Here is a 22733-nt window from a genome sequence, read left to right as displayed (position 1 = left end):
CTTAATGAGATTAACCTCTTCATTTGAGCGGGTTGTGCTTAAAGATGTGCACATTTAACGCACATCTCACATCCTGCTAAGAGGGGCGGCACTTTTATTTCCTGAATTACAATAAGATTAGATCTCACTCATTGATGACAGGAACCGCATAGCAGAGGTTATCAGAATCACATCTGAACTTCCAGTGGCTCATGGATTCTGATAGCCCAATCATAATGAGGCTTTGCTGGTCAGACATCCAAAGGCTCACCAGATCCAAAGCATAGTCAAGATCACTCTTCATCAAACTGCTTTATGTCAGGAAGGAATGCAGGGCATCTGTTGACCTCTTTCCACCTCCAAGCCCTCAAACTTCTTATCCCTGGACATCTCTTCAGGCCTGTTGTGTGCAATAAGGAGTGATGTAGCTGCCATCACACAAATAAAAGCTCCACTTCATTCTCTAGTGGGCTGGATGGAAGAGTTATGTCTTGTAAGGAGGACAAAGGTGTTCTGTTAATGAAGGTGTCAATTGATCGCTGACCTTCACTTGAGAGCAGAGCATAAAGTTGAAGGATGTGTCAGCTTTCAAAACGCTTCTTGTGAGAACAGACGATTATATTAGAATGCACTGTTTACGTATTAAGGGGGAAAGTTGTCATGTACATAAATCAGAACAGTAAGTAGGTCACATGTTGCACATTGACTGGCCTGAACTCCCAGTGCTGACATACTTGGAGAGCTTGAAATTGTGGGTTGATAAGACAGTGTGGCCTGTCCTAATGCTGTGGAGATAAAGTCTGGTGAAAACAAGCTGACTTCTCTAGTCACACGCATGCATGCACACAAACACACACACATTCTCCTTTGCCCCCTCTTTGCAGCCCACCATCACACTGTAAGCACACTCAGTCCCAGACTTGTCTTTCTGTCTATTCGCCTTTTCAAGATTCAGGATTCCAATAGGCTGTATTGGTATGATAAATAAGTGATGATGCTGCCAAACAGTTACTACACAGGCCAGAAATACACATACCACATATAGAGATGTTTCTTTCTCTTTTGCTCTGCTCAGCTACACTTCCTGTACATCGTTCTACACTTTTTAACCCCCTTTCTCTTTTTTTAATCTGTGTTGTTTTTCTTAACCTTATCTTTGTTTGAATGTTCTGCACACAACCTCACAAGCCTCTCACATGGGCAACACCATGCCTTTGATACTAATAAACCTCCCTCTGTTCTGAAAATGTCAATCTCATCTTTTTCTCCACAGTATTTGCCTGAGGAACTGTGTGTCCATGGCACTAATTCTTATCCCTTCTATTAGTATGTTAGACATAAGGGTGCAACATAAAGTTCCCACTAATGTTGTTGCCTGACTGTTTATCCACTGTTTTCACATTACTGAAAACTGTGACTTCCTGTTTATGCGGCTCAACTTCATAGAATGTTTGCTCCTTAAAAAGATTCCCCATTGTATAACAGGGCTGACCTACTTTGCTCACATGTAGACTAAAGCAGAATATATTTGCAGTAGATGTGAGAGTGATATTAACCCTGATAGTTGAATGTATAGTAGTATCATGGACAATCTGGTCTGGATTCAGTATACACAAGCCACAATAACAAATATAGTTCAACTCTGCAGTTTCGCAGGTTTATCCGGCCAGTCTCATAGAGCACAATAATTTAGAGCCTCTGACATTTTCACTAACCTCATAACACTTCATTCTTTATAAACCCACACAAATCCCAAAATTACCATATGGGCTTAGCATTGGGTTCCACCTCTCTCCCTAAACTCTTTGATTCTCACTTCTATTCCAAGGGGTCTAGGGGCCACAGGGGCATCACTTTCTCAGGACCTGCCACTGCACTGGCACTGATATGCCTGCTAGACTCCAGCTGGGTCTGAGATGGACACAGAAAGGATGGCATTGACTGAAGTGTGGGAACAGGGTCTGCTTTACTAAAATCTTTGACTTACAGTGCCAAACCTGTTCAGTGACCTCATGATCAGACTCCATGATCAACAGTCCAAATGTTTTAGGACAAGTTTTTAAGACTGCCTTGAATTGTTTCAGTAAATATGTTACGAATTTAAATAACACAAAAACGGGATCGTTACCATGGTGTTGTGTCATCTGTGCGCTTTGTTCTTTTCGGATCGTTATGGAGTGTCCTGTTGAGTTGTAATACCAGTATATATCGCTAGAGGTCAGTATGCATTACTTGTGGTTTATCTGGTTTAGGATATCGCATGGACAAATAATTAATTGCCCATGTCTTTTGTATTGAAATATATAAGGGTTTTTCCTCAGAATGTAGTCGTTTTTAATGTAGATTTCCTTCATTTTCTTTCCTTGTCAAGCCTCTTAAGAGCAACCCTTTAACATGCTCACAGATGATATCAGTGTACCACACTGACTGAATACCTTGAATACTATTTCAAGTAGTTATAAATAATGTCTCACGGAATATTTGTCAACGAGGGCTTTGTTTTGTTTAAGAGCATTTCCTACACATACCCATTTAGGCCTATGTGTTATTTGATATTGTTGAAGTGATCACTTTTAAAATTGTGAATACACACATATCATCTGGTTATAACATGTAACATGTTATTATTTATCTAAGAAGAGTGTATAATAAAACACAGCTGTTTCTGTCTGTTATCCTTTCGATTGGGTTAATTACGTTCAAATAGAAATCTGATAGTATTGTGAAATATATCGCTTACGTTATCGTAACAAAAACAACGGCAGTATCAAGTGAATATTCAGTGCCTCTATATCTAGTGATTCAATGCGTGTCAGAAGTTCAGAACATCTAAACACAGCGCGTGTTCTGCCGTAGAAGACGTTTTGTAACAGGTCCGCCTGTCAGAACGTATGACTGACTAAGCAAGCGCTCGATAGATTGTGGGTTAAAAAGACGAGGGTTCCAGACGGGGCGGGGCTTTGGGTTGGGATAGACTTGATTGGCTGTCTGTCACAGTTACATGAATTCGGGGTGAGTTCAGTTTGTGTGACGCAAAGCAGGGGCGTGTCATTGGCGAAATCAGCTGTAGAAACAATAACAGTCCAGCGAACGCCCCAAAATGAGTGCTTACCTATGAATGTTCAAGCGTCGTTGAGACACTGAAGTGCAGGTGTAGCAGACTCATTGGCTAATATTCTTCGCTTCATTGTGAAAACTTACCAGCGCATATATCAGCTCAGAAGAAAAGGCGAGTGTGAAGATGCTGCTTTTGTGACAGACGTGACACCACAGCGAGTTTAATTTAAAGGCACAGAGTTTATAGACGCATCATTTAAAGGCTGCATTCGATCTCCTTGCGCCCGGTTTAACGGGAGCCAGGAGCGAACCACGCTTAGACTGGCATGTGGGTGAATTCTGGAAGCGTCGGAAGGTAAGGTGGTGAAATTTCACTTTTGCACACCAGCGAGTCACATGTTTCGCCTCGCAACAATCATGTAGCGATTATTTGCGGATTCTCCGCCACCGGTGCACAGTCTTTGCTCGAATAAAACACACATACTAACCACCACCGCCCATCTAATGCTTGATGTTGGAAGCGTGTCTTCGTGTCACGTCGCGACTGATGTAACTCTTCACCTCTTTCGTTTGGGCAGCTAGTGAGTTGCCCTCTGTTTTCCGTTAGTTTTTTTTTTTGTTCATTTCCCGCTGCGCATTCTGATTCGATGGCGCGCATGGGCTTGGCTCATCTTTCTTTGCACCTCAGGTCTTATACATGAACTCAATTCACTCGCAACCGTTTTATTTCAAAGCGATATTACTGGTTCGCATATATCAATGAATCGTTTCCTGAATGGGTGCTGATGTAGTGAAGTATGAATGGGGAGTTGTCAATGGCTGGCCTTGCACGTTTCACACAATACCTTTGCACCTGATGTAATCGTGGGAAATATCGAGACTGCTTAAATCTGCTCGAAATATTAGCAGGTTTTGTTTATTTTTAGGCATAACCCAAGCTCCTATCAATGCTTTTTGTTCAGCAATCATTGACATATTGTATCAATATTACTCGTCAATGTTCAGCTACTTCACACGCACACATTACAAACTGCAGTGAACATTCTGATCTGCACTGTAATGGGCTTTCTGTTCTTATATGACTCAGATTGTAAACAGCCTTCTTTTACAGTTACTTTATCTGACTAAATGTTTAATCTGGGTGTCACGCGTGGATAATCGTAAAACAAATACAAACTGCTTGATCATCTAAAGCGCAAGTGCCCACAGATAAGATGCTGCTGTCAATATCCGCCAGCACTGCTTGCACACACTCACTCTGGCAGGTCCGTTGAGAACTAAAGTCTGGAGACCTCTCAGTTTTTCCATAACTAACTTTAATGAGTCACTCTTTGCTTAGTTGTCTCTCAAGAGCAAAGGTGCGGTTAAGAATACAGTGCACCTGACTGCTCAGCTCCACAGGGTCTATGATGCTGTGGTCAATGTGGGACGCTTTGTGAAAACAGAATTGATTCACATTTTGGTGCACATCTCTCTGTGAGCTTATATGTGTTGTCTATGCTGTGGCCATGGGTGTCCGTTGTTAGAAATTACAGTCAGTTCCGGTCAGCAAATTGTTAATTGTAGAACATCTACAGATTGACACCGCATAATAAGGAAAATGTGTGGTAATTGTGCCCACTATTGCTATACCCAAATCATTCAATTTCCATGGACTGATAGAAATCCACACATCATATGCACTTTGTATAGTTGTCTTACATATTCATAAATGTGAAAATATAAAATGAAGCATCCCTAACTTTATTTAACCTGCTCGAGAACACAGTGATTCAGTTGAGTGGTTAATTCCTCTGTTATTTCCCAATGACTGATGGTAACAATGGCAAAGATCCAATTCATTCTCTGATCCCAAGGACTCAGCACTCTTAAAGACTTTGCAGCATGGTTATAAAATGGGATCGATCCACTGACTCCTTTACTGTTTGCTGAGTTACATAAGTTGTCTGTGCTCATCTCACTTGAAGCAGTGCTTGTTTTTACAATGTAAACATTTGAAAATGTGCCTTTGCAAACCCTCAGATCCTTTTGTAAAGACTTGCACCGGACATGGATTTTCTAATGCATTGACAGAAGCGCCTAAAATTAGGTCACTATGTCAGACAGGGGTTAACCTTTAGCTTGTATGTTTATCTAGATGTGGATAATTTAGTGTGTATGCAAAGGGAACTGTGTCCGTGCTTTTGGGAAGGTCTGGAGTGAGTGTTTTAGGACGGCATTAGCAGGTGCTTTCTAAGAGTGAGGGTTAGCTGTGGATTCTGGTTATGTGGCAGCGGGGAGAGCAGCCTTTGCCACTGGAGCTGTTATGTAACACACACACGCACATCATTGGAGGGGTGAGTAAGTCTCCCCGCTGCCTGGATCTGTAGAACGACTGAACAAGCGTTCAAACTTACTGAAGAATTCTCTTCTGTGAGATTTACAAAAATGTTTTTCGATCACTTGTTCAGTTTTATTGATGACCACAAAATATACACAATATAGCATTTGAGAAAGAAATACTATAGCTGAACCTACTGTACAATAGTATACAATAGAAAAAGTGTATATAAAAGTGAGCAGATAAAACCTTACTGTAAATACAGTTTTGTGCACATTCATCATAGTGTTTTAACACAGATGAAATATATACAGCATTTATATAATGTATAATAATCTTTATTGCATAATGCCCAAGAGAATATTGCTTATTAAAAAAGAGCACAGTGGCTGGTTATAAATGGAAAACTCATGGCTCTTAGCCCGAATATTTTGGAACCCATTGCTCTGTACAAAACAGTTTATTTTTCATTAACAACCATATTCGCTTGTGTGTTTTAGTTTGTTATCACGTTGCAAAATTCCTCTCTCTACCTACGTATTCAGACACACAACACGCTCGCACACACTTAGGCTGGCAGGACCGAATACAGCAGACGAACTGTTGCGTGGGTTGTACAGTGTTTGTGAATGGAGTGGGCGTCTGCCACGCGTCTCATCTCTCTCGCTCACCTCCCACTGTTTCTATCACTGCCTGTCACTACAACAAGAAACAGCGTGGCACACTGCACATCTCATTCCTCACGACCAAACACTGACTCACTCCACTGACTCTGCTAAAAGCTTCATGAGACACTCTTGTCTCTGGTATCATTGCTTTTTTTATAGCTATACATTTGTTTGTGTGTGTTTGAAAAGGAAGTTGTGTATGCTGTAGTTGTTCTTAAAGGGACAGTTAGATTTCATTGTTCTGCTAAACACAAAGGAAGATATTTGGAAGAATAAGTAGTAACCAAACAGATCTCATGCCCCGTTGACTATAGTATTTATTTTCCCTACTATGGCAGTGTGAATGGGGGATGAGATCTGTTTGGTTACTGACATTCTTCCAAATATCTTATTTTGTGTTTAGCAGAACAAAGACATTTATACAGGTTTGGAACAACCTGAGGGTAAGTAAATAATGAAATAATTCAAATTTAGGGTGAACTGTCCCTTTAATGTAATTTTCGGCTGGGGAATGTGAAATGTTAAGGAAGAGAAGGGTAAAGATTGTTTTGCCTATGTCTCTTTAAGTAGGAGAAATACTAGGGCTGTGTATTGGCAAGTGCCTCCCGATACGATGCATATCACGATAGATGGGCCACGATACAATATATTGCTGTGTTTCGATACGATACACATTTGCGGTATATTGCAATACTTTAAATAGAAAACATAAAAAGTAGAGCTAGAAATACAACATGCTGTGCACCACCGGGGGTTTTCTGTAAGGATAAGTGTAAAAACATCCCTTACCTCTGCAGAGTGGCCATGATGTGCGATGCATGGACCTTTAGATCAGAGGTTTGGGTTCTCAAACTGTGGATTGCGCCCCTCAAGTGGGTAGCACAGGGGAATAAGGTGGCTTACGCAAGTCACTTGGCTGTTGTGGTGCATTACAGTTAAAACAATGAACATGGGCAGTATAAAACCCCTGGTTCATCCGTGCTGTAAATGCGCTGGTGTCACATCCGTGAAAGCACAATAAATGTCATTGTTACTTTTCTTAATAAACTTTTTGTCTAATGCACTGCAGTAGCCAAGTGACTTGTGTCATGACTTGCGAAGCTTACAAACAGCATTATTTCATATAACTCATTACTCCATGACTTATTTTGAAAACCAAAGCACACCCACACATCAGTTCTGAAAGCTCCAAGCGTTCTTATATTTTTCGCCATGCTCACTTCCACTTACTTTTGGCCGTATGTATATGACATGATAAAAAAATTATTGATAGTAGAGGTATCACTATCGATACACTATTGAAAAAAAAAATATTGCGATAGTTACATGTATCGATATTTTTGCACAGCCCTAAGAAATACTGAGGTTGGTATTTAGTAGAGTATACAGGAAGGTGCAAAGTACACAAGCTTGCAACCACAACTCTACTTCCCCACTTTCTCCTTACTGTGATAGAGGTTATGATCTCCCTTCGAAACCTTTTTTTTATTGTGCAATGTGTAAACATATAACACTGCACATTTGCAGCATCCTTTGTAAATGTTGGTGACTCTCACAAAACGGTTACATAGTACAATGATATAGTTTAGAGCTAATTTATCACTCTGCCCTTGTTATTGTTATGTAATAACATAATACCACTGATATTTCCATACCACTGATATTTCCGAGAAGTGTTTCTGAAACCTGAAAAAAAAACTCAAGGCAGGCTGTGACTTGATGTCCCCCTCATAAGGATTTAAAGTGAGCACCACTGCTCTTTTACATATTTTTATGTAAATTTGACACTTACTTTGTCTTTGCCAATATTACCACCTGGGACGGGTAATGATAGTCGACTTAAGTACGGTAGGGTCAATAAGTGATGTAGTTTTTGACTTATTACTAATTTAGTTAATTTTTAGTTTTTGGATGTTTTTAGTAGTGTGCTGACAATGTGTTTATGATCATACTAACTATAATATAATTTCGATAATATGAATCTGAAAATATATTCATCTTAATATTAAACAAATTTGAAAATGTGTGCAGAAATGATTTGCCTGCCTACTTTTCGTCAAGCAGATCAGAGTGAATTAAATGAATGAGAGCCAATTTTAGACCCCAGTATATCATTGGATGCCTGAGTTGTGACATCTTTGACAACGGAACAATAAATAGTGGCCGTATTAATCTTTCATGAACTCTTTTTATGGAACTTAAGCTGACTTGGACAGGAGAGCTCTGAACGGTTGTAATGCAGATAGCTGTATCACTGTGTCCAAAGAATGCACTGCACTCCGTTGGCAATGGCAGCTGCTAGTGTGTTTATTCAAGGAAATTCTTTATTGTTTCCCAGAAAGAAAATTGTGCAACACAGGATACTGTGCATCTATCAAGTGTAATTCAAGCCACGGTGGGTGCACATTTAAAGCCACAGAACAATTACGGGTTCCATGTAATTTAATTTTATAACGCCTCTTTATTACAGTGTTGTTGAAATAAAGATTAATTTTAACAATTGCTCAAATGTACGCAACTACCTCAAGCAAAGCAGCTGAGCTTAATAAATAAATGACTGCAATTATTAGGATGCATGCAGATCCAAACATACAGCTTTCATTGTTTCAGAGAAAAACAGTTGGATCTCACATTGCTTGCTTTTGTCTGAGAATATCCTAGTTGTCATGGAAATTATTAAGTTACAGTCATGTGTCGGCATACAGGCCTTCTAGTAAAGAGCTGCTGTTTTGGTCACAGTGGATACGTAGAAGGTTTAGCTATAAAAGGTGTAAGCATTAATGCTGTCTGGTTTACCATTGGGATCACTGTTCTCCTGTACAAAAAAGAAAGAACTTTACCACTGGGCATTGGTTAGCTTCAGCTAGACTCTTCTACAAAGAACATTACATAGAAAAAGTAAAACATGTATTTGAAACTCTTTAAAAGTGTTTATTGCCAAGTGCAGAATTGTGTTGGCTGTTTATATTGTTCCTTCCTTAGACAGAAATAGCACCTGACCCAGATTTTTGTTTAAACTTTGAACATTTGGTGAATGAATATTCAGTATTTATGATGCCATTCATTGTTTTGAGCCTGTGTTGACTCACATCAGCCTGTGAATGGGCCGTATTGTGTGTGTGTTTTAAGAAAAACTGAAACAAAACACGACTTTTGGACTTGAACTCAGGTCGCCCACACACAAGCAACACTACACACATGTCAAAGCGCGTGTACAGTATTGCAATTTGTACTGAGTGCATTGGTAATAAAAAACACACAGTAAATGTATCTAGAAAAAAATTCAGGATCAACTTTTTTGGAGTCAAAAATAATATGGACAGCATTTAAACTCTCTTTTTCTCTTTCTCTCTCACCCAGGGCCCTCTCCATGGATATAGACACAGATTATGAACGACCTAATGTGGAGACTATAAAGTGTGTGGTGGTGGGTGATAACGCGGTGGGCAAGACCCGGCTGATCTGTGCCCGTGCCTGCAATGCCACCCTTACTCAGTACCAGCTGCTTGCCACCCACGTGCCAACTGTCTGGGCCATCGACCAATACCGCGTGTGCCAGGAGGTGGGAAGGCCTTTGGCATATTGTGTACACGTTGAAAAGCATTGAATGTTGACATAAAAACATCTCATTTGCCGGAAGCCTTATACTGAAATACCTACACATAAATATCTATCTTGAAATACACATAAGCATGATAATATTCTTTAACTGGTGTGTTTATATACTATACTTTTGTTCATATTAAAAATAATTGAAAAAGAAATTAAATTAAATTAAATAAATTTAAATCATTAGGTTCATATAAATAAATAACTAAATAAATATTCACATAAAATATAATCTGTAATACAATATTTTTGTGTGTTAAGAACGGAGTTCTCCCTTTATGGTTACGACCAGATATTTTGCATAACATTTAAATATTGTAGAGAGAGTAAAATTGTGTTTGCAATGGTGTATTGTTACAATTAAATCCCACTGAACAGTTGAAGTCTATTGTTTAGGTACTTGAGAGGTCACGAGACGTGGTTGACGAGGTCAGTGTCTCTCTCAGGTTGTGGGACACATTTGGAGATCATCACAAAGACAGACGCTTCGCTTACGGCAGGTCAGTTACACTATTTTTTGAACCGCCAGTCTATAAGTGTGTTTGGCCTAATGTGTTTGTATTACGCCGTTATAAACGTATTAACGCTTTTTTCAATAATATTTTAATATGTCTAGGTTTAAGATGACATCACAAACAGCCCTTCTGTAACATTTGTACCCACCCATTTAATATCACTGCCCCCTCATTCTAAATCTAAACAGTCTAGACTGGGTCTGTTTCCCACAGTGCCATTCCTCAGATCAATCTTTCGTTTGTTTGCTCTGATCTCTCTACGCTCTTGGCTGTGGCATTTTTTGTCCTGCCAAGGTTTGGTTATTGCCCTAATCCTCCCAACTGGGAAGGTAATGTGCTGTAAGCCCAGCCAAAGATCACTGCATGGAGGCTCTTATTCCCAGCGCAGCACAGGGCAGCGGAGGAACAGTGGATCAGCAGTGGTGCTTTGGCTCAGGGCAGTGCAGCAGATCACAGGAGCTACTGAACCAAGCTGAGAGAATAAGAGAGATTGATACTGTTCTTGAAAGCTGGTACGGTGGACGCTTAATGTGTTTGGACACTTAAACCACTTGTAAAAAGGGGGTATGAATTTCAATGCATTAGATATCAAAGTTATTTACATTTGCATGAAATACCGCTAGACCTTTTTTCCACCACTAACTTGACAATTCTGATGCTTAATATTCTAACTGATCCACAAGACCACCAAAAGTTATTCATGAAAATTCTGTCATCATTTACACAGACTCAAGCTTGTTCTGATGAACACAGACAAAGATATTTGGAAGAGCTGGTAACCAGTTGACTACCATAGTAGGAAAAATTGCTTTTTAAATTTCTTTGTTCTGTTGAACACAAAAGAAGATATTTTGAAGAATGTAGGACAGAAAACAGTTCTGGGGCCCTTTTGACTACCATTGTCATTTTTCCTACTATAGTAGTCAATGGTGGCCAAGAACTGTTTGGTTACAAGCATTCGTCTAAATATCTCTCTTTGTGTTCATCAGAACAAAGTATTTTATACCGTTTTGGAAAAACTTGAGGATGATGTAAATAATGACAGAATTTTCATTTTTGGGTGAACTATCCCTTTACATATTTAAAATACTCATGTTTTTTAACTCATTATTTATAGAAAAATGGTTAAAGAAATACGGTTAAGGTGTTTAACCTTACTTGTAGAAACTTTTAGGGACTGCTGTTAAAGGTTGGTCATTCATTACATCATCTGGGCCTGACTAAAATTTAGCAGCTGATTCTAATAATAAATTCTAAGGGAGGGAATTGCTTACGTGATCTAAAACACACTTATTGCTGGTGGATATAGACCTTACGGTGATGAGCACTGTCAACTTGCTGCAACTGAGTCTGAACCTTTGTCACCCAGATACCACACACATTACTCATACATACAGTAAGATACTATAATTAGAGGTCATTGCATGTGAGGTTTTTGATTATATTTATATTTTATTATATTATATTTTATTTATAGCAGTTTTATAGTGTTGTGGGTGTGACTTTTGTTGTTGTAGAGGTGTGAAGTAGTAAATTAAACCTTATTACTTATTAATAAGTAATAATTTATACTTTATTACTTTAATTTGTAGTATTATGGAGGATTTGTACTTTGAGTTATATTGAAACTAAATGCTTAGCCATTACTCAGTGAAAGATCAATCTATAAACAACTATGTTAAAGCAACACTAGAGAACTTTTGCTACGGTTCTCCCATGTGGTTGATAGGCTTTTTTTAACTGTTACAAGTGTTGTAAATAAGGTCGCTGTATAAGCTTCCCCATGGGCAGTACAATACACGTGAATTTGTTTAGTAAGCTGATATTACCGGCGAATGCAAAAACGTTGTTTGGAAATCATTTCACACTCTTCCACAGGCAGGGGATGGGTGGGGCTTTGTGTACCGACCAGAAACACGAAACTTACAGAGTGTGGTTTTAGCAGCTAGGAGGCTGCTCAGGAAGCAGCGTCAGTAGAATTCGTCCAGTTAATAGTTGTTCAAATACTGAAATAATTTCACTAATTTAGGTCGAAAAACTACATAGTGTTGCATTAAAGTGTCAAACAGCTACAGTACAAAATCTGCTGCAGAGTTTAAAGTTTAACAGTTTCAAGCAACAGGTTTCAGGACAGAGGTTTCAGTTTAACATCTGGTGTGCCCTAGAGACATTGTCAGGCCATTGAGAAAATTGTGCTTGAACAGGTTGCTTTACAAAGTGTGTGCTTCGAAGTTACTCTAATGAAAAAAGTCTCAGGAGTCAATTTTAATAGTTGAGGAAAACGTTTTTACTTTTAAATATGTAGAAATTGCTCAAGTATGTTTTTGGCTAGACACAATACAAACTTACAGTTAATTTCTATAATGTGGGGAGTTGACAAATAAAACCATAAAAGTGTCCTATGGCGTGTCAGTCAAATCTGAAAAAAAATAAAATCTCGTATACACAATATCATAATTTTTTTTTGATGTGTCACACCATAGGACACACGTATGGTATATTTGTCAACTACCCATGTACATTTGACACCTAGTTGTACAGTATATGACAATAGAAAACCAAAGAGAGGGAGAGTGAATCCATGCGAATGAAACCACAGAATACAGTACGTGTGTGTGAGATCTGACACGTCTCCCATAATGTTTATTCACGAGTTCGCCTTGCAGCTAATGAACTGAGACGGATAGTATGGGTGTTTGGCGTGCTGTCCCGGGGTGAGGGCTCCGAGCTCGGTAATCCTCCTCGAACTCGGAGCACCTGCCCCTTGACCGGGGAGAGGGCCCCGGGCTTGGTGTGTGCCCGGACCCGGATCATACGGTGCTGAGGTAAAAATGGGGTCGTGGTGTGGAGTCGGGGTGGAGTATTGATGTGTTCAATACTGCACACATTTTGTGTGTGCAGTATTGAACAGATGCAGTCAGCTGATAAACCCAAAGCCAGCTCAGCTGTTGAACCTGCATCTGTGTGTGTGACATGGCTCATTGTAGAGAGGATGCACATTTTAATGTTGGTGCCCTGTTATGGAAACACAGAATCACATGATCTACACTTAACCTACTTAAGCTAAACACACACCCACACAATGGCACATTTAACAGTTCTTGATAATGTTTATCAAACCCTAGCTGCTGACTCCATCAATTATTTATACCTTCAGTGTACCATGGTACAGCCACATAGCGTTTTATTAACAGGTCTTGGCTCTATTCATAGAGAACAGTGCTTGCTATAGATCAGTGGTTCTCAACTCTGGCCCGCGAGATCCATTTTCCTGCCGAGTTTAACTCTGATAAAACACCTGACGAGGCTAATCAGTGACTTCATGAACAGACGCGTTCAACTTAATGCTGGGCTGCGCAGATTGTTTGGCATATCGCATTAAAGTACCGCGAGAGCGATTTAAATGCGTACCGAGAAATCTTCACTTGAATCGCTACCGCGGTACATAAATGTCGCTGATAGATTTGCGCAGTGCCGCATTAAGTTGAACGCATCTATTCCTAAAAACGCTGATTAGCTTCATCAGGTGTTTTATATCAGAATTAAACTCGGCAGGAAAATGGATCTCGCGGGCCAGAGTTGAGAACCACTGCTATAGATCATAACAATTTTATTTCTCGAATGCACTCTGTGTGTTAATATCTGTCTCTGAAGAAGACTGTGTTTACAGTGAAGTCATTTAGATACGCAGTGAGGAATTTGTACTTAGACATGCTCTACATAGCTCTGCAGAACACCACACACATGTATTACGTAACACAGTACTGGATGACCCTCAACACGTTTATAGCACATACGGTCATTGTTCAGTGAGGAAGATGGTCAATTATTGTTATGTGTGCTGCATTCTGTATTTATCTTTATTGTTTGACCCATTTCCACATATTCTTGCTGACATTCACATGTTCATGAACATACACTATAACGAAGGCACTTTGTAGGACCTTGATCTTCAAATGCTGTCTTAGTGTTCATATTTATATATGGGCTATACCTATAACCTCACCATATATGGAAAAAATAAAATAGGTTTGGCTATACTCCTTTTAACTGTTTACAGGTAAATGTCTTTATTTCTCTGTTATAAATTGATTTAAAGGATCTTCCAAGGAATTTCCATTGTTTAGTCACCATACACTAGACCTGAGCCAATACTAATGATAAAACATTTTTGAGAACCCATATTGTTTCAAAACAGTTATCATAAGTCTTTGTTTTGCATTGCTGTATGTTATCAACAAGCATTTTCCAGCATAACAACATACAGTATCTGAGAAATGTTTTCTGACACATATTCACTTTGTCATTAATGAACATGCATTAACAGTGTAAATTCAAAACTCTGTGATGTAATCCAGTAGTCCAAGTGTGTTCACATTAAAACAGCATTGCAGAGCTCCATCAGTCATTTGTGGATGCTGGTGTCACATGATGAGTTTGTGAGACCAGCTATGAAATATGAGTCAGACGAGGTTTTCTCATTTGCGCAACACCTTGCCTTCACATTTGATGCTAGTTCATGCTTACACATTCACTGTGTTATTACTATTACAATTATTACTGTGTCAGGCTGCTTGCTCACTGTTTCTTTATAAAGTTCATTTATGCCCCTGGGAAAACGGTAAAACCACAGGTTTCATTTCACAAAAGGATGATTATGATAAGTGAACTGGTGAACCCTTGGATCTGCAGCCATGCAAAAATCCCATTTAGCCTGATCATTCAAGTACTAACTAAAACATCACATTTTACAGATATATCTTCCAGAAGCAACTAATTATTGTGTTTATAGTGTGTCCATATTAAAGCCTCTGTGTAGGATGATGAGTGTCTAGGGTTTGCCAATTTCACGCCTGTTTTGATTTCTTTGTTTCAAGAGAATTCATACAGATTTCTTTCTCTGTATCTTTAGATCAGATGTGGTAGTGCTGTGCTTCTCGCTGGCCAATCCGAACTCTTTGCGGCATGTCCGCACCATGTGGTTCCCTGAGATTAAGCACTTCTGCCCCCGCACCCCGATCATCCTGGTGGGCTGCCAGCTGGACCTGCGCTACGCTGATCTGGATGCTGTTAACAGGGCTCGCCGGCCCTTGGCCAAGTACGGACCACATCCGCCACCCACTCATGGCTCGTATTCTGTTACTCAAACTTTAGCTTGAAAAGTTTGCATGAGCTTCCGTTTTGACAATGTGATCACTTATGCATATACAGTACTTAAAAGGTCCAGCCTTTTATTGCTCTGTTATTGCACTTGGCTTCAACAATGCTTCTGTTGTGTTTCTAGACCCATCAAACCTACAGACATTCTGCCCCCAGAGCGAGGCCACGAGGTCGCTAAGGAACTTGGCATTCCATATTACGAAACAAGCATTGTTGCTCAGTTCGGTGTTAAGGATGTGTTTGACAATGCTATCCGTGCTGCACTCATCTCTCGACGTCACCTCCAGTTCTGGAAGTCCCATTTAAAGAAAGTCCAACGTCCCTTTCTTCAAGCCCCCTTCCTACCCCCTAGACCACCACGACCCGTGGTGGGCATTCCCGATCCTCCGCCCATGGATGGAGAAGGTCCGGACTCTCTTTTCTGCCAGCCCTTGTGCGGAGATGTCCTGTTTCTCCTTCAGGGTGGGACCACTCACGTCTTCTCTCATAAGGTGTACCTTGCCACTTCCTGCTCTAAGTTCTATGACCTTTTCACAATGGATCTTGGGACAGCTGGCGAGGAGAAGGACGGCGAGGATAGCTCGGAGGGGAGCGAGGAGGAGGAGCAGAGCCGAAGAGGAGCCAAAGAACAGGCTGGGCGTACCAAAAGCCTGGACATAGATAAGGAAGGTGAAGGGGGTACCAGGGGTTCCAACAGGCTGCTCATGTTGCAGCAAGGCTCTTTGAGGACTTCACAGAGCGATAACTCTCTACCCGCCAGGAGCCAGCGCTCTGTGGGACCTCTGGGAGCTGGCCGTGCTCTTTTGGGATGGGGACGGGGTTTCTTAGGGGTATATTTGGAGATGGTAGATGATCCTGTGACAGGGCGACCAAGACTCATGACAGTAGTGTCCATGGATGATCTTATTCAGGAAGAGCCATTCCAGGTTAGATGATACTCAAATGTTCACACAATCTATAGTAATGCAATTCATTATGTTTAATACAAATCAAAGTTCATACAAAGCTTCTCAAAGTCATTGTTGGCCTTCACTTGGTTATTTCAGGCAGTCCTGCAGTACCTTTACACAGGTCACCTGGATGAGAGGCGTGGGGACCTGATGCAGGTGGCCACCATTGCTGAACTTCTGGAAGTCTTCGACCTGCGCATGATGGTGGCCAATGCACTGAATCGTGAGAGCTTCATGAATCAAGAGATTACCAAAGCCTTCCATGTGCGTCGTGCCAACCGCATCAAAGAATGCCTGAGCAAGGGCACCTTTGCTGGTAGGCAATCTGAAATATTACTTAAATGTATAAAGGATTACTCTCATTTACTTAAGAGGTTCAACCATAAACTTCTACAATATTGCTACACAAAAAATCTATTGAATATGATCATCTGCGTTTGGGGCGCAGATAAATCTGTAACCCTTCTATCTATTTATGATTCCACAATCAGAAATTAAATCTTTTTTCTCCATTTGTTGATATTCAACTAATTAGACACACAACAGCCAAAACAGAGACAAGTGCAGTTCTCATAGATTTTTGGTACTTAACTGTCCTAATTTGTATAGCACAAATTCTTCAAGAGGTTCTGGTGTTATTGGCTAATTTCCATTATTTGTCAGCGTGTCACATTCAAAAGTTCCTTGCAGTGACTTAGATTATCATTCGTTCTATTTTCAATTCCACAGCCCAAGAGAATTGAAATAGAATTTTTCACACTGTAGAAAAGTCAATTTGCCTTTTCTTCCTTCATTCAGTCTCTGTGTTTTTTGATGAGATTCCCAGTGCATTGTTTTACAATACCCCTTCATTGCAGTCAGTGAATATTTGCATTGTGTGAATGTGTTTGCATTTCTGCTCTGTGGTGTTCTGTGTTGTGTCGCTAACCCTTTGTTATTGTCATGTCTTGTGTGTTGTGTGCATGTTTGTTGTAATTAACCTCTTCCAAGAGACCTGTTCTCTCTAAATACATGATTTCATTGCACCATTCGCAGTTGTCATAATCTCATGACCCAACCATGAAGGTGCTTCTCTCATGTTTGAAAACCAGAACATTTTTCAACTCAATTGTGGCCTTTAGTCTCCTTGTGGTGTGCTGAAGTTTATAAACTGAAGCTAAAGAGATGTATTTGCTTTCCCATCTAGAGTAGAAAATAAGTTTTAAAAAAGTTGGAAGCATCCATCATCTAATACCAAAAGCATATTGCTGAACAACCAGCTCCAATCTTATCTGATATTCATCAAAAATGAGAAATGAAACAGAATCAGTGAGCCACAATGAACACATGGACTCCTCCAAGTTAGTCTCTAAAGAATTCAGTACTAAAATAAATTCTCCCCTAGTTTATCACAATCTGCCTGGCCCTCCCCTTACATTTTCTGTCATCTACCCTGTGGAAAAAGAAAAATTGCTCAAACTCTCCTGTGCTGGTTTACTAGTTCTAGGCTGGTCTGGATAATCCCTCAGCCTGGCAAAACTGGTCTTAACTGGTTTATGGTGGTCTGATCAGGTAAACGGAACCGAAACCCATTTTATAACCACAGCTTTAGGACCAGCAAACCAGTTTAGGTTGGTTTAAGTTTTTTATTCCCAGCAGGGTTATTCTTAGCCTTGTCTATCTGTGTATTTATTATTGGTCTGTGTGTTTGTGTGTGTGTTTCTGTCTTTTCGTCTGTCTCTCTGTTCGTCTGTCCACATGTCTCCCCCTCTATAGCCTCGACTCTGTGACACACGCCGAGATGTGTGCTCTTTTCCTCCCGGTTTTAGATGTGGTGTTTCGATTGGACGACGGTTATCTGCCTGCCCACAAACCACTGCTCATCTCAAGCTGTGACTGGATGGCAGCCATGTTTCGTGGATCCTTCATGGAGAGCTACATTGAGGAGGTGAACAGAGTGATACATATTCCATTTCAGTTGTATGTAAGGAAATGAAAAAAGGAAATAAAAGATACTGGTCTCCAGTCCTTATAGGGATAGTTTACTCAGTTCTTTCACAGTTCATTGCTCTACTTTAGTCATTGTCCAGGTTGGCCTGTTACCTAAATCTATTTTGACACCAATGCCATTTTATTTGATACCAATTGTAAAATTTTATGATCCTAGATAACAATTTTGATATAACAACGAAAAGTTTATTTAAAGTGGCACTTGCGTGTAGCTTTCAAGTAGTTCTTAAGTAAACATACTGCTTTATATTTTTGTGTTTTTTTATTATTCTGCATAACAACTTAGTGTAGTAATTAATAATTATAGTACTTCTTCAGTGTATTTAAACACATAATAATTTTGTCCCACCTATTCATGTTCAAATTCAGTACAAAATTCAGTCTTTACCATAATACCAATACTTTTCAACTGTACTGCAGGTACTTGTAATTTTGACACCAGTAATCCATGCGATATTGATTTAAAGTTTGACAAAAATTGACCATAACTAATCCAGTTTCACCAAAACGTATTTCTGGAAGAACTGGAAGTAAAGTAAATCGAGTCACCTTGATTCTTCCTACCCTGAAGGACAAATCCTAATAAGAAAGTGGCACAGGTAGTTAAAACTAGGCCAACTCTATGACAGCCTGACCCAAATCGATTTAGCGACAGGAGACCGTCTCATTCATATGAATGAGTTAACAGCCCCACAGGACTAAACAAGCCTCTGAGGGGAGCACTCCAGGCAGAGAGATGCTGAAATATTAGAGAGGTCCTGTGCCTGCGGGAACACACGCATGTACATTGAGATACTCAATGAAATTTGTGCTATGTCTATAACATCATAGTAGAATTACTTTAGGTTGGCATATATAGAAACATCAGAAGATGTTTTGGATTATGTAGTATATTTTCAAGTCCAAGAATGTAAATGGAAGCAACATAAACAAATCAAAATATGATTTTCTCATTATTTTGAAAGCCTACAACTTTAAAATCATACCTGCAAACTAGTAGCTTTTCTGCGAAATTCGTCATTTTGAATCCAAATATGCCATTCTTGTGAATCGTATACATCCGAAGAGTTTTTAGGGGGTAGTGATGGGAAGTTCGAGTCATTTTTGCGATTCGGATGTTTGAATCTCGTTCAGCAAAATGAACGAATCTTCGAGTCATTTCGTTCATCTGAGCAGAGTTAAATTAATGTTGCATGTTAATAGCCAAATTACCCCATAACGTTTATTTATGCTAGCTTTGATCAGATATATAATAAGAAATAACTTATATTGTAGTTAGGGACAAGTTATGAGAAACAGTAATTATATTATTTCCTGACAGCCATATAAGTTCTGAAATCTGTACAAGAAACAAAAAGGATTATAGCTCAACTCTAGAGACTTCATGCCCGAGTCATTCATTATTTTGCCCATATATGCTGCATTTACAGAAAACAAAAATGATTATGTCACGAATGGTGGGTGGTGAGAGACACGGAGACAGAGGACCCAGGTGCAGACAGCGGGTAAGGGGTTAACACAAACTTTAATAAATAAAAAGCACATTACACAAACACGACACAGTACAATGAACCAGCATGAGACAGAAGACACAAGGGCATTATAAAGGGGATAAATCAAGAGGGAACAGGTGTGAGACATGAACTAATCAACAAACAATAACGAGGAGACGAAAGGGCTGGAACAGAGACGCCACACCGGAGAGTGGAAGACCAACAGGGACAAAACGTCACTCTCCACATAAAACAAGAGGTTCTATCATGGTTCTGCCACTAGGTCAAGAGAAGCAAGACAAGGTGGGGCAGAACCATGACAGAAGCCCCTCCTTAAGGAGCAGCATCCTGATGCTCCTCAAGGAACAAACAAGACTACACAGACTGTGACAAAAAAACATTATACAAAACACGACCAAAAACGTGATACATAGGGAAAAAAAAGTCCAAACAAAGACATGGTGCCGGCACGAAGGCCGGCTGGACAGCACATGGTGCCGGCTGGATGGCCGGCTGGACAGTACATGGAGCCGGCTGGACAGGACATGGCGCCGGCTGGAAGGCCGGCTGGACTGGACATGGTGCCGGCTGGAGGCCGGCTGGACAACATGGCGCCGGCTGGATGGCCGGCTGGACAGGACATGGCGCCGGCTGGATGGCCGGCTGGAAGGACATGGCGCCGGCTGGATAGGCCGGCTGGGAGCCGGCTATCACCGGCTGGGCAGGCCTGGATGTCGACATGACAGACAGGATGTCGGCGGCTGGGCAGCGCTCTCTGGCAGCTGGGCAGCATCTCCGACGGCTGGGCAGCGCTCTCTGGCAGCTGGGCAGCATAAAAGCAGAATACACAATATCACACTACTAAAACAGTTAACTCACTAGCTATAGATATAAACCACACACCCGAATTCCAAGGGGTGGCCCCTCACCGCACCCCGGAGGTGTGCTTTCGTGAAGCGTCTTTGTGGAGGGCCGGCAGGATCTCGCTTGGGAAACAGACACCGCTCCTCAACCCTTACTAGGAGGGACATTGCCGAGACTCTCAACCTCTTTGGAAGGTGAGCCCGGCATGAACCTCTGGTTTTCAGCTGTCTGCTGATCACGGACGTCGTGCCCTGGTCAGAGTCTCGACCCGGAAAGAGTCGGCAGCACTTTGTATATTGAGGCTGGTCTCCGACTCTGACTTGAATGCCCTTCATCAGACCTCATTCTATCCCTCCAAAGGGAAGTCCGGCGTTATTCAAACTCATGATGGAAAGACAAGTGGCATCCAATTTTAAGCTCCAACACACATAGTGCATCGACCCCCCCGGCTGAAAACAATTCAAAACTCGTTTTCCCAGTATCTTGCTGGGTACCAAAAGGGACTGAAATTCATTCTGACGAATGGCATGCTTCGTATAGATGATAGACCACAGCGAGACAGTTAGGATCCCAGAAGTTGCTAGACAGCGGGTAAGGGGTTAACACAAACTTTAATAAATAAAAAGCACATTACACAAACACGACACAGTACAATGAACCAGCACGAGACAGAAGACACAAGGGCATTATAAAGGGGATAAATCAAGAGGGAACAGGTGTGAGACATGAACTAATCAACAAACAATAACGAGGAGACGAAAGGGCGGGAACAGAGACGCCACACCGGAGAGTGGAAGACCAACAGGGACAAAACGTCACTCTCCACATAAAACAAGAGGTTCTATCATGGTTCTGCCACTAGGTCAAGAGAAGCAAGACAAGGTGGGGCAGAACCATGACAGATTAGTTCATCTCCTGAGTCTTCGGGTTTAAGTCGTTCGTTCTTTTGTCACGTGATATGACAGATGCGTGTTTAATGTATTACGTAAGGAATAATTGACTCCGGTCCTTTCAATTATCGAAAGTTAATGCACACCCCGAGGTGGCGGAGTGGCCGTTACACCTCGGGTGTGCATTAACTTTCTATAATTGAAAGGACCGGAGTCAATTATTCCGCTTATACCACGGTCACAACACCACAAGATGTTGTTCCGATACCACAAGACGTTGTTACGATGTTTTATCTCAAGACATTTGTATGGTATTTGTCCCGGAATGCACTTGCTGGTAGGACTAATTTCTTACGCATCTCATCTGAAAGCGTTGCTTGAGCCTGCATATGCAGTTTTCTGAGAGCGAGAGGAAGACAGACAGTGCACATGCACACGCGTTTGCTTCACTGAGAGTGAAAAGACAAGTATCTATATTTGATTTGTTTTCGTCGTATTTAACACCCCTTTTGTATAAGAAAAGTATTAAGAGAAAAAAGTGACACGGAGGTTTCTGCGCCAGCTGCGGTTCTCGCAGTGGCATAGAAAGCTTCCTGCTGTGTGTTTTAAGTCCCATTTACCCATTCCACAGACGAATTTAAGATGTTGTTTTTGTTATTTTTGTGCTTCGTGTTTTATGTTTAACCCGCTGACTGTGTCATGTAGCTTGCCATTACCTTTGATATATGCTTTAGTTTTTCATCTGAAGAGTCCTGTACAGTGCTCTCGCCATTGTTGTTCAAATGTTCATGCTGTCCATAAATATTAATAGTTATTTATTCTCAGACAATGGAATTTGCCTGTCACTTTGTCTGTTGTTAGATACGTATTCAGTGGTGGACAGTAGGCTACATTTAAGTTAAACTGGACGCAGTGATATGGAACTGTAATTCGGTCGACAAATCTGGAACTACGTCATAGGTGTGCTTTTAACTGAAAATTAATGCACACCCGTCGAACGTTCGTCAGCCAATCAGAATGAAGCATTCAACAGCCCTGTGGTATAAATACAAAAATAACTTATTTCCTGACTTCCCTTACAAATATTCATGCAGTTTTTAACTCTTGCTTTTGATGCATTTCTGTAAAGTTATGTATTTATAAATCATTAACAATTTTGGGTTAGTTTTTTACTAAAAAGTCTCATGCAGTTAGCAAAGTATATAATAATAGGCTATTGAAATCATTTAAATGTGCAAA

General features: G+C 40.6%; 1 protein-coding gene across 3 annotated transcripts in view; it reads left to right on the top strand.

Annotated features, from left to right (window-relative positions):
• rhobtb4 (Rho related BTB domain containing 4) overlaps window positions 1-22733 on the top strand; it is a 53937-nt gene that overhangs the window by 10012 nt on the left and 21192 nt on the right. The window contains exons 1-8 of one of the 3 annotated variants that reach the window (XM_057357217.1): window positions 3044-3391; window positions 9385-9586; window positions 10030-10133; window positions 15061-15246; window positions 15433-16234; window positions 16355-16574; window positions 18067-18185; window positions 19678-19752. In XM_057357217.1, coding sequence (XP_057213200.1) covers window positions 3363-3391; window positions 9385-9586; window positions 10030-10133; window positions 15061-15246; window positions 15433-16234; window positions 16355-16574; window positions 18067-18185; window positions 19678-19752 — 1737 coding nt within the window. In that variant the 5' untranslated portion in view covers window positions 3044-3362. Of the gene's footprint in view, window positions 1-3043; window positions 3392-9384; window positions 9587-10029; window positions 10134-15060; window positions 15247-15432; window positions 16235-16354; window positions 16575-18066; window positions 18186-19677; window positions 19753-22733 lie in introns of those variants that run through there. The other 2 variants (XM_057357225.1, XM_057357233.1) reach the window with 2 other exon arrangements.

Source organism: Triplophysa rosa, linkage group LG2, assembly GCF_024868665.1.
Source record: "Triplophysa rosa linkage group LG2, Trosa_1v2, whole genome shotgun sequence".
NCBI lineage: Eukaryota > Metazoa > Chordata > Actinopteri > Cypriniformes > Nemacheilidae > Triplophysa > Triplophysa rosa.
This window is presented reverse-complemented; position numbering and strand designations above follow the sequence as displayed.